The sequence below is a fragment of the Epinephelus lanceolatus genome, chromosome 15 (assembly GCF_041903045.1).
Source record: "Epinephelus lanceolatus isolate andai-2023 chromosome 15, ASM4190304v1, whole genome shotgun sequence".
NCBI classification, from domain to species: domain Eukaryota; kingdom Metazoa; phylum Chordata; class Actinopteri; order Perciformes; family Serranidae; genus Epinephelus; species Epinephelus lanceolatus.
This window is the reverse complement of record NC_135748.1, coordinates 13,467,306-13,480,539: the sequence shown is the minus strand read 5'-3', so window position 1 is coordinate 13,480,539 and position 13,234 is coordinate 13,467,306. Positions and strand designations below refer to the sequence as shown.

General features: G+C 40.2%; 1 protein-coding gene across 1 annotated transcript in view; it reads left to right on the top strand.

Annotated features, from left to right (window-relative positions):
• Nucleotides 1-13,234, top strand: part of kif6 (kinesin family member 6) — a 93,283-nt gene that overhangs the window by 58,651 nt on the left and 21,398 nt on the right. The window contains exons 14-15 of the mRNA XM_033642343.2: nt 8,666-8,768; nt 10,330-10,385. Coding sequence (XP_033498234.2) covers nt 8,666-8,768; nt 10,330-10,385 — 159 coding nt within the window. The remainder of the gene's footprint in view (nt 1-8,665; nt 8,769-10,329; nt 10,386-13,234) is intronic.

Below are 13,234 nucleotides of genomic sequence, written 5' to 3'. Positions count from 1 at the left end.
ATGCTGTCTGTGTTTTATCAGCCCAGACACCAGAAGAAAATGACATTGTACATTTCTGCAAACCACAAATACATTACATTTGCAGATTTCATGTGTATCATATCAGTATTTCAAAAGTGGCATAGTATGTGAACTAACTTTGTCATCTGAAGGAGGGGGAGATGGTGAATAGCGTAACACCCAGGCGAGATGCCGACCAAGCTGCAGACCACTGTTCGAGACCAACAAACAACACTGGTTGTGATTAAGAGTGTCATTGCTGTGTTTGCAGCAGCTTTTTAGGCACCAAACATGGGTGTTTTGTAGCGACCTGTTGCTGTTTTTCAGATGAGGATAATGCAACAAAAAGCAGTTGTTTTTTACTGAGATGTCACTGTCTGTCCTGCTGGATTAGCGCCACAAAGGTGGTCATTTTTCACTGAGACATCGCTGCTTTTCCAGCCGGGATAGAGGCACGAATAGCTGTTTTTACTGACACGTTGTGTTTGCTGCAGGGATTGTGCCCCCAAAAACTGGGTTAGTGGGGGCCAAAACTATCTATTCCAAACATAACTAAGTGGTTTTTGTGCCTAAACCTAACCCCACATTAACCACAGTGTTACTTTCTGTTGCTGATGGCGTTGGTTTTTATATATTGCAGTATATGATCTTAAAAGAAAAGTATGCTTTATGTTTACTGCAAATTTAATGCTCACATTTTTACAATGTCTAATGGTCCTCATGACAAGAACCATAAACACCTACATGACCTACAGTATTTGAGTTGGTCTGATTTGCTGAATGCAATTCACAAAAGAGTTAAACTAAATCCAAACACTGAAATATTACATGTAAATAATCCAGCTGTTTGGTGGTCAAATACGAGAGGATATGGGTCGTTTCTGTCAGACTCACAAACACAAGTCATTGTGAAGAATTATCTAGGCTGTCATAATTCTTGAGTTCCTGAATAAAAGTTACTTCTGGCTAGGACACACAAAAAGTCATCAATACCGCCCTCAAAATGACATTTTCACGGCTGTTTCCTCCCATATTTAGTGATAGCTTATTGCATTTCATAGCCTACAAATAAAAGAAAACTGTTGACTTTGTGGAAATAGGCCCCTAGATGATTTTGACATACTGTGATCACCTACTCCTACGCCTTAGTTTTACCGAGAATTTACTATCGCACTTTCATTTATGAAGTGCTAACAACATGGACAGTGGGTTCCAGTGAAGAGCTACAGCACATATGATTCTAGTAGATGTCCTGCTATAGATATCAACACTTAAGTTTCATAATTTTCACAGGTGATCTTTCAAATCAGTGGCTGTTATGTCTGCTTAAAATCACTTAGTGTCACATGTCAGGCTCAACTCAGATTTTACCTTTGATAAATGAGACTTGGTCTAGTGAAGCTAATGCACTGTTTAGAGTTGTATCGTCACTTCCCTCATACATTAATTATGTATTCTGTTTTTTCAAGAACTTTGTCTGGAGAAGTTAAAATATTTCTGTTCCCAAATCATCCTCACAATGCCCTGGACAGATTTAAGAGGCATACTAACCTGTGAATGTTTCACATCAAAACTATTCATACCAGCGGAGATGCAACAGGTCTGCCATCGTCGTGACACTGCTGTGACATCCGTTTCACGCAACATGATTGGCTGATGCCTTTATTTGCAGTATGAAAGCTCACAAAATTGACCTCGTTTTGATGAAAAAAAATTACAGCGATTTTTCCCAGTGCAACATTTTCGTTTTGTGTGAAAGTACTCGTAACAAAAACAATTTGAAGAAATAAAAAGGCCTGCAGTATGTAAAGGTCTTTGCACACAGACTGTACAGTGACTTAATCACATACTTTTGCCAACAGCTTTGTATCTCATCGTCCAGTTTGTTGTGGAAAAGTTGCTAACCCCTCAAATATTCCCAGATCAAGCAGTCCCTTGCTAGCAGTTACATGTCCAGTCTGGAATGTTCACCCACTTTTCTCACACTTTGTGTCCCTTTCTGCTCTGTTTGCAACCAGCGATGTGGGAGAACACACTCCATCAGCTGTTGATTAGCAGGGAAAGCTTGATGCTGTCCAGAGAGGCTCTGCACTTTGGGAAGCAAAGGCTTTAAGAACACATTGAGCAGTTCCAGGAGGATCAGAGAAGACACTTCTCACACTTAAATATATCTGACTTTCACAGTGTGGAGTCCTGGAGCACACCTGGTGTCAAGGATTTTTTTTTTAAAACACCAGTTAATACTACAGTGTCAAAAGCTTTTGCAAGAGGCCATTACATTGTTTCATATTGAATTCCTCTTAAATATGCAAAATGTGCAAATATTAGAAACACACAATTGACACAGTTGTTTCATACAGTGCACTGTTATATATCTTGTGCCCCACATCTGGAGCGCCTATTTTCCATGACCCACTTGGAGACTCATAACCAAACTATATGCACATTAGATCATTGTTCTTTACTTGGTCCTAATTCAAAACAAATGCCCTACACTTATCCTTTCCCCATGCTCGATGGGTCACTGAATGTTTATGTATGTTTTAATTTAGGTTTAATCTGAGGGCGCCGCTGCTGTAGCCAACAGCCTGTATGGTTACGGTGAGGGTAATTGCTGTCCCCTGAAGATTATCTGTAAATGTAATGATGATGACCTTTCCATGGAAACCATTCATGCTGATTGAATGGTGTATAATCGACTCCTCTTTCCATAATGCATCCTTCTGTACCGGGCTCTTAGCTTTGCCAGCACAGAATAAAACATGAACATTAGGGATTTTTATTTTTTTTATTTTTCTTCCTGATGACCACTGTCTCTGCGGAAGCAGTCAGCACACATAACAAGACTACTCTGAGATGCCGCTGTGAGTTTTCCTGAGGTTAATTTATTGTCTTCAGATGAACCGTGTCTTCTGCTTGTGCTCCTGCAGTAAGATTGTTTTTATAGTGTAAAAAGTTCTCTAATGGATAGACAAGGTGTTCCTGTTGTAGTTCAGGCTGGTGAAGCCTTGTATTAAGCCCATAGAAAGTCAAAGGAGACTTGAGACTTACAGGGAGATTTAGATCTTACTGTAAATCCTGCTTGCATGTAATGAGACGCTGATGGTTCTACCAGGCCCTCCACACGTTTCTGTGATCTAAGCAGTAGCCTGAGACAAAAGGACACCTCAGTAAATCAAATACTGTTGTCCCCTGCAGGAGGCCACAGTAGTGGTACATACAATGTACCGGAAATATTATTTTCGTATTAAAAGTGCAATGAATAATACCCAAGCGGCAACCTGCCTCTATAGCTAATTTTCCCATTCATGACAACTGTGTGTAGGAGGGTATATAACCCACCTGTTTACATTTTATTGAGGCTTAAAGTTACTCATATTTAAGGCGCAGCTGCAGCTCCACCTCCACCCTTTTGTCCAAATTTGGTCACCTCTGGCTCTAAAAAACCAAGAGAGCAACAGTTGAAAACTCGAGGTTTCAACACGGGAGTCCACACACCAGTGGGTGATTTCAAGGTATTTTGTACAGTCTATGATAATGCCAAGTCACATGCTCCAAAGTTATGGGGGCCAGCCTTTCACCTCCGGGCTGACTCCTAGCTAACAGCAGGGTAAAAATAAGTAATACTCGACCAAATTTGTGAAATTCTAAGAGCTGGTCCAACTTACACTGCGGGTGTTTTGAATGATAAAAAAGGTTTGGTTGCCAATAGCTTCAGTCCTCTTTTTGTTCACAGTACTCCCTTAAACATGGGTTTCATCCAGATGGGTGTAGTTTTGCAGGATGTAGCAGTGCACGTTTCGCTTGTAGCAGCTGCAGCTCCATGACTATGTAGTCTCAGCCCGTGCTCTGAGTGTGCATTGATACTTTATATGGTAACGTATGTGCACCTTTGTAAGAATGCATAACAAAATTCCTGAATTATTCAGGTTATTGATGCAAGATACTCCACTGATATCAGAATACAAAGCCCTGTCTGAGAAGATTTTTGTTGTTGAACATAATTTAGTCCTAAATGTCAAAATATTTAAGCGCTGTGAAGTTGTGCATATTTTCCAACAAAATGTTATGATAGTCAATTTGAAACTTTATCAGCAGTTAGGTTAAAGTCATTTGGAAATCTGAAGAAGGTCTAGTTGCGGTTGCAGCCATGCCAGCAGTACAAGGAGCAAAACTCTAAGTGTATTTTTGTAAATTGGTGATCACAAAAAATAAAATCATCTCTGTTTGAAATTACAGTTAGGCAGGAGGTCTCCTGTAATTTAATCTTGTGGTTAAGGCTAAGATTAGGTTAATAAACGGCTTTTTAGGTAACAGTTTTTGCTAGCTTATCCAAAAAGTGGCGAGACTACCAACGACCCAGTGCAAGCTGACAAGAACCTCAGGCACACAACCCTCTGTGTGATGGAGGATGTAAGGCACCGCCTCTGGTGAAACTCTGTTTTGGGGGAGTCCCTTGTGTTTACTGTGCCACTAAATGAGAGCTGTACCTTCAGCTTGGACAGTTACACTGCTTTGTCTTCTTACGTTGGACTGAGGGCAGACTGGACGCCACAGTGACTCAGCAGCGCCTCTCAAGGTATAAGTGGTATTAGACAAGATGGGGCCGAGGCCAGCTGGTCAGCGATGTCATTTCAGTAGATATCTTAACGTAACACAGGGACGTCTTCAACATAAAGTCAAAACTGTTACTTCTTCACTCTCTATTGATTATGATAATTCATTTTTTGAATGTTTTAAACTAAAATTCTGTACATATCTTGCACATTTCACCTTTAACCACATACGTTTTTCTCCACAAACAGTTGGGGTCAGACATTTTTCTTTTCATAAATTGATGGAACAGTTTGGTCATACTTCACTTTGCTGGTATTTTTATTTCTAAAATTTGTTGAAACAGCAACAATAGTCACAACACATTCCTCTCCTGTAAAACCTCTGTGGTTTGTCAGCACACGAAGCACGGAAAAGAAGAATTAGGAAAGTTGGCCTAAGGTCCATGTGATCTCATTACCCCACAAATTATGTTAGTACAACATAATATGATGTCATATCACTCTTAGATATTCCTGGAATGTTGCTTTTTTTTCTTTTCTATTTTAACAAGAGTCGAACGGAGTGCATTTCCCTCAAGAAACCCCCTCAACTGATTTGTTGAGGTTGGCTCTTTCAACACAGTGTATGACTGTGAGATGTCTCCTGGTTTCAATCAGGACTTTCCAAAAATAAAGAAACAAAATTCCTGACTGTCCAACAATTAATCTCACATGAGTTACTGTCTTGTGTATGTCTTTGGGTAGAACAGCTTTGTCACAAAGATACACACATTTAAACAAGGATGGAAACTGGAAATCATTGTGAAGCTTTGGGTTTGGGTTGTTTTTTTTTTGTTTTTTTTTCGGAAATCTTACAAAATAATGCTGGTTTGTGTTCTTTTATAAGATTAGGTCATGCACTGTCCAGTTCTGTCTTACATAGTGTACCGGGAAATGCTGGCTTGTTGGAAACACAGACCTTGTTACTGTAAATTTGATTTGTCAGGTTGAGAAAGAGCTTTGATAGATTGGCTGATGTATCTGCGGGTGATTCTCTTCAGAGGAATGAGAATGCTCAACCAAACTTCTGAGAGTCAGTGTATCACCACAAAGCAACTTCACGTTTTTGAGTATGTGAAAAGTGACAAACGACCACACAGACTGATTATTATGGTACAGTTTTAATATTTACCTGCCAATATGATTTAGTGGCAACTAGTGATGCCTTGGTCGGGGGGTTTTTAAAACCTGCACCAATCCGGCCCATTTACGAGAGCCAACCCGCCCCGCCTGACCCATAAACATATGCATTAATCAATGCCCCAAACCCAAACTGCAAACCCACAAACTGTTTCTGGTAATGGGCTACTTGCTGTTGGCTATATTGTATGTCATTTCCAGTAAATATCACAATATAAAACGTGTGTTTTTAAAAAGTACAAACAACAGAAAGACAGCAATTACTCATCTTTTAAGTGGTTACATCTTAAGCCTCTGATCTCGAGTGCACAGCTGATAATCCATGTGGTTTGTTTACATTAGCGCACAGGTGATAGGTGCAGTGGTTTGTTAATATGACATTAGACTTGCTTGCTGTTATGACATGGTTTTAGACCTACATATTTGCAGAGGGAAATGTCTTTACCGAGCATTATGACTGGATAAAGGAAACCATGAGTGCAGGACCGAGTAAAGAGCTTGTTGTGTGAGGGAGACAGAGAGAGAAACAGAGAGAGGAGGAGAAGATGGTGGCTGGATCATTGTTTCTGTAAACTGTAAGAACTTACTCATAACGCTGCATTGTGACTTTATGACCCGCCTGCCCAAAACCCATGATATTTTCTAATGAGCTTACCTGGACTGTCCAAACTGCCTGACCCATGGGTCAACCTGTGACTGGGTCAACCTGTGCATCACTCGGAAAGCAACGGAAAACAATGGAAATGTGCTGCAAATGCCAAAACAAATACATTGACAGCAAACGCACTGCAAATACAGAAACAATTCAAAGTAATTAAAACAAAACAAAAAACAGATGCAATAGAAAAACGCTGCATATCTAGTCAATACAGCGAAAGGTCTCGGGGCCTCCAGGGGGAGCCACATGAATCTGTTGCCCTCTCATAATATTGTAAAAGGCCAAAGCCAATTGTAAAAGAATACATAACATTCATACCCCCAGGAAGCTTGAGGCCAACTTTGAAGTCAATTTTCCTCTTGACCAAAGAGTGTAATTACACCATTAGTAATGTCCTGTGGCCCAAAAAGACTTGTTCCTATTGACTTACATGGTGAAAGAGACATCTGTAAATCAGTGGATACATTTTTTGAGTGTCAGAAGCCCTGCGAAATGACTTATTTCACTATCGGGATTTAATCCATTCGCTTCAGTAACATTTGGAAGTCTACAAAACCTGCACAATTGACTCATTTTATCTTCGTTCATGGTAATGGAGTGTTAAACTGGAAGTAGCCAGCTCAGCCAGCAGAAGTCCCCTGTGTGCCTGCTCTTTGGGCCGTACAGTTTGGAAGCAGTGCCAATAATCCCTGGATCATCTGGGTACTTTTATTTGCAGCAGTTGAACCATTTCGGCTTTATGCGCCACTGAGCAACTTCCATGGCATTGAACAGGGTCCCACCTTCAAAGCTGTATCCAGGTCTCTTTATACATCCATGGTAACATTACATTTTTATGTTGCCTCTTTAGACCACTTTTCTTCCCACCTTAATATCAAACACACTCTCCCGTCTGGTCCCTCTGGGGTCGAAAATCAAAATATTCCGCTTTGAGCTCCCCCTAGAGGTCTGGAGTCCTGTGTTGATGGGGTATGCAGTGATTTTCTGTTGCATTCGATTTTTGGGTGTTTTTGACTTTGCATTGTTTCTGCATTTGCTGTTTATGTATTTGTTTTGGCTTTCTGCTGCACAATTCTATCATTTACAGAACGTTTTCATTGTATTTGTCTTGAATTTCCTGGATTTTTGTGTTTTTTAAATTGGTATAGTTTCTGAAGCTGCAGCATGTTTTTCCTTATGGAAATGTTTTGGGCCATTGTAGTGCTTTTGCCTTGTCGGCCACCATACCCCATAGAGTAAGTAGACCTTGTCTTGTCAGGTTTAAATAATAATAATCAGTAACATTAAAAACCACTACCTTCAATCTACAGTAGGTGAGCTACCTCTAAGACCCTGGTAATTAGCATCCTGACTCAATGGAGTGGGACACTTGATGGATAAAGTCATCACTAATGTTACTGGTTACACATTTTCTGCTGTGGCATGTCAAAATATTCACTGTAAAAAAAAAAAAAAAAAAAGGTCTGTGCTCGTTTTCAAAGTATATTCAGTGATATGAAATGTTGTTTAAAATATTTTACCTATGAAGACACCTTGCCACAGCAGAGGAGCTCAGTGTTGCCTTACACATTTGGCATAATGTCTTCTTTTCCCCTTCCCTTTTACACACAATGTGACCCTTCAGTCATTGGCAAATAGTCATTTTCAATTAAATCTGATGTTTGCAAATGCATATTTTAAGTAATCAGTGTGTTTTGGTTTATTCCTATAGTAAAAATATGAAGCAGATGTATAGCACTGTAAGAAAAATGCTCATTAAATTATATTACAAGCCTATAAAAAAAATCAACAATCAGCAGGATGTTATGTCCAAAATGATGTAGATTCCTCACTTGTGGCAAGTTGCCAAAGTCAGGTGGGGGGCATCCACCATGTAATGCTGGCATGCTCAGAGTTGCTGTTTGTATTTGTGTTTATGTTCTCTTAAAACAGTGAATGGCAGGCTAATAGACATTTAGATTTGTAATTACGTAGTAATAGGTGGTAGGTCAAAAGTATCAGTGGGGCTCGAGCTCGCATCTGGCTTCCAGATTGCAAGTACCTGTGGATGTGTGGGAATGTGTACAGCTCAGGGCTCAGGACCCGACACACCTTCCCTTAGATAGTTGATTTGTTTCAGTAGTATGACAGGCATGCAGTCTTGTTAGGATAGTAGTTCGGATAGGTTTGCGTTTAGATTTTAAAGTTTAGCAAATGTTTTCAGCATGGACCAAGTGATATTAACTGCAGCTTCATATGATTAGATTATTAATATTTGATCTTTTTGTATCAGGTCCACAGCTGTCTATGGGAAAGCAAGAGGCCTTTGAGATCTTCGTAAGAGACCATGAGGACCATGTGACCATTAAAGACAACAAGGAGCTACTCAAACAGAGGTCAGTGACCAGTAGGACAAGTTGTTGGGACAGTTTTGATAAATTTGCATGCTTATGTTGCCCAATTGCTGGCAGCCTTGTTCTGCAGTAGAAGAAGATATACTTTATTAATCCCCGAGTGGAGATTCAACTTTGTTCACTCGTCATATACACACAGACCCAAAATACACACACGCACAAACAGGACCTATACATGCATTAAACTTAGAGAGATGTCAGAGCAAAGGGGCTGCCCATGGACAGGTGTCCCAAGCAGTTGCTTGCTCAAGGGCACCTTGGCAGTGCCCAGGAGGCAAACTGGCACCTCTCCAGCTACCAATCCACGCTCCATATTTGGTCCAAACGGGGACTTGAACCGATGACCCTCCGGTTCGCAACCCTTCGGTCTCTATGGACTGAGCTACTTCCGTCCTCTGTATGAGCAATGTAAGCAGTGTCATATGTGGTATTTATGGTTAGCTCTCATTCAATGCTATTTTCTCATAAATCACAGAAAGTCATTTCAACACCCCTTATAGACCACATACAAACATATATGCTACTCATGCGTATACTGTACTGTACATGAAGGTTAGATTAAGAAAAAAGATGATGGTTTGCATTATAAATAATAATATATAATAATATAAAGTACAATTGTTATGTAAAGTGATTTGTCAGCCAATCCCCACTGAAAACATTTTTAGAAGCATTTTTGATGTCTGTCACTTGTGCGTCTCGTGGAAAAGATTTGCTTCCATTTTATTAAATGTATCAATCCACACTGACTCCATGAGGCTGCTGCTGACAGACAGCTGCATGTTTATGGAAGACAGACAGAGTCAGTGTGGAGTGGATGACAGGATGCTTACACAGTGCTCATGTCTCACTTGCGTCTCGCTTCTCGCAGGGATTCCCAGTGACGTAACGTGTGTAACGTGTACGTGACGTGACGTGACGTGACGTGACGTGACGTGATGTGAGGTTGTGACTTGTGTCCTGTGATTGTTTAACCCATGCATCTCCCTGACTTCCTACCAGATGTTATGACTTCTTTCTTTGCTCCAGTCGTAATTACAGCAGCCACTAGAGGTCACCACTTACTAGTGGGTCTAGCAGGCCCCTTCTAATCCATATCTGAGGCTACTAACCCCTGATAACAGTCATTCAATCGAGTGACAGCATTCAAAGCGGGCGCTCTATGAGCGTTTTCAAAAAATTCATAGATAGTTGTCAAAACATGACCAACCAAGCAAGTGCTGCACATTGGCCATTGAGGAGAACTTACAGTTGGCTATGTTTCATTTTCACTGGGACTGTTACAACTTGCAGAGGCTGCTAGGATTTAAAAATGTATTTACAACCTTTATTTAGTGCATGGCTATTTATGAGATGACAACATGTCAACAGAGATATGGTAATGTTTTATGCAGTACTTAACTACAAATACTTAATTCTTATTTGCCTTCAACATGAAAAAGATATTGCACATGGCAGGCTCATTGTTAGTTTACTACATTCAGTTTATTAAATGTCTCTTTTTGCTTCCATTGCCCATTAACACCTGTGTTTTTTTGAATAGGTCAGCTGAGGCCAAAGGAATTGGAAAGAAACTCAATGAGGCTAGAAGCAGAATAAGTAAGTTGTCTCTCTGCAGAAATCACATTACATTTAGAAGCTGTGAAAACATTCAATTTTACATTTCACTGTCATCATCATCATTATCCTAATGGCAAACAGAGACTATTTTGCAAGCCCTGAAGAACGCTGATAATTTCTGTTAACGTTCTCTGTGTCCCAGATGACACCAGCCTACCTGCCTGGAAAATCTTAATGAACAGAACACTGTCGGGGTTCTGTTTCCCTGGAGTGCAGAAATGTCGCTCAGCACATTCCTGAACTTTTCCAGGACTGAGAGGCGTTCTGATTTCCACCCACCTAGTCTTCCAACCTGTGCTTTTTACTAGCCTGGCTCAGGCTGTTTTATGACCACTTTGTAAGCACACCCCTGTGTTCTTCTCAGCAATGTCCTTGACAGGTAGCCTTACTATGCCAAAACCAGGCCTGGCATAAACCTTAGCTTCAGTCAATGCTGAGTGATTATGCAGTTTACCTCGGACTTTCTCTGTTGTGATCATACATATATATATATATATGTGTGTGTGTGTGTGTGTGTGTGTATATATATGTGTCTCATATATACTGTTAATGAGTTTGATGTCTTACACACCTGTCTGAGCAGCATTCTGAGAGCCTCGTTCTCTGAAAACTCCTCCAAAATCTATATGGGGTTAGTTTTTGCTCATTCATTTACGGTGCATAATATTATCAGTCCACTCAACCTCTCTTGTCCCGCTGGACTTCTCAAATAGTTTTCAGGCATATTAAGTGGAATGAATGTAGTCACAACAGGGATGACCAAAAACAGTCGAGAGATTGTTCACACCTCACTAAATTCCTTAATGAACGTAGAAGTCCCTGCTGGATGATCCACCATGAGCATTAAGCTAGACCCAGCATGCACCAGTTGGTCACAGAGTATTGTGGGTGTGTTTGATTAGGGTCACTTAACTTGCTCGCCAGGTGGTGCATTAATGTCGTGATAAATTTAGGAAGATGTGACTTTCTTTGTTTCCCTATCACGAGGTGCGGTGACGGTAACCATAACCCATATTGACGTCATCCTTAATCTTTTTTTGTTGCATTTTTATGCATTTTTTTGTACAGTTCACAAACTGCTAGGCCTGGCCAAGGAGTGACTGCATCCCTTGCACTTCATTACACGAGAGTCCTGCAGGGGTTCAGTTTTGCAAACAACCCACCCACACCCACACACACATCAGTACCAGAACCAACCGATGATTATAAGTTCCACGACCCGACTCGTCATGAAACACACAGGCTACACAGGCATCCACTTTAAAGGGCTTTATTTGCACTACTTTACTGTGGAATTAGATCATGTAATATGAATTCAAATCATAATCAAGCATGGCAGAAACCTCTTACTGGCTGCGCTTGATGCCAGGAGGGCGAGCAGGGTTATGTCGTAGGCTTTCATAGTTTAAGAAAATCCTGGCGGCTTGTTAGGCTTGATAATATGAGCTGATTTAAATGTTAAAAATACCACACAATCATTTTTTTATGTCTCCAGAAAAAGCAAACACATTTTTGTTTTCACCCACTGCCTGCCTGCATTTAGATCATTTTTACCCTTGCACGTACCTGTACATTTTTTACCTGTTAAACATTTTTTTTGCAGGTTACGTGGCAGGTAACTGCAGGTACCCTGCCTGGTGCAGGACTCTGCCTTAGACACCACTAGTGGGTGTTAACATATAAAACATGAATATTTTCCAGAATGTGTGTCACCTCTCTAGACATGAAGCTTTGTGGACCCCTGCCCTTCTGCAGCTGCAAACACACCAGCAGCTTCTTCTCTGATGCAGCTGCTGATTCATCTTCTTTCTTCTATTCCAGTCTCTCTCAGTTTATCTATACTGACTCATGTGACTTTGTTCTTACTCTGTAATGGATGCAACTTGAAATATAGCATGGTACAGTACTTGAACTTAAAGTCCCTTTAGGCACATTTTTAATATGTGATGTTGGGCCATACGAATAAAATTGTTTTGACTTGAAGTAAAAAAGAATACTTAAGTAAAATTAATGAAAAATATACTCAAGAATGGACACAAAATGACTTTGTTACAATCACAAGTAAATGTAATTCATTACTTCCACCCCAAAGTGTCTGTTTATTGCCTTTGTGATTATTTAATAAGATAAAAGAAAAGTCCTCATCATTGTTAAACATGACTCCATATTGATTTGTCACAGTACTATTAACTTTTTTTTCAGTAATGTATTATAATGAGTTACACAGGGCTACGTAAACACAAGCACTGTCCCCAGTGTCAATAAGTTTAAATGATTTCACTGCACTTTGGTTGAATTTTCCAGTAAACTCAAAGTAGTTACAATGTGTTATTAGGGCTCAATCTGGTTTGCATTTACTACTGCAAGCTACATTTATGAATTTCCCTGGACTGTGTGTGTTTGTGGCTCATTTCACATGCCATTGAAATGGATAGGTTTGCCTCACACCAGTGCCTGGCATCATCGCTGCCTCAGATCACGCTTGGTGGTTTGGTAGCATTCGGCTGTTACCCTCATACATGCCAGCGCACACTTATCACCCTCGGAATTCAGACTTTTTTTAGCATTCAGACAACTAGGTGCTGACACAGCCGTATATCAGACGTGTCATACATCACACAGACATCAGCTATGACATCATGTAGAATTTTAACTCTTCAAATATGCTCTGCAGACATCATCACTGTGTGGGTGTAGTATGGAGACACTAAATTTAGTAAATTATTGTAGTTTTTTTTTTATAAGATTTAACATTTGAATTCTTCACCTTTTTCAAATTTGGAACGATACTCACAAAACATCTTGATGCTGTCAGATATTATTACGTT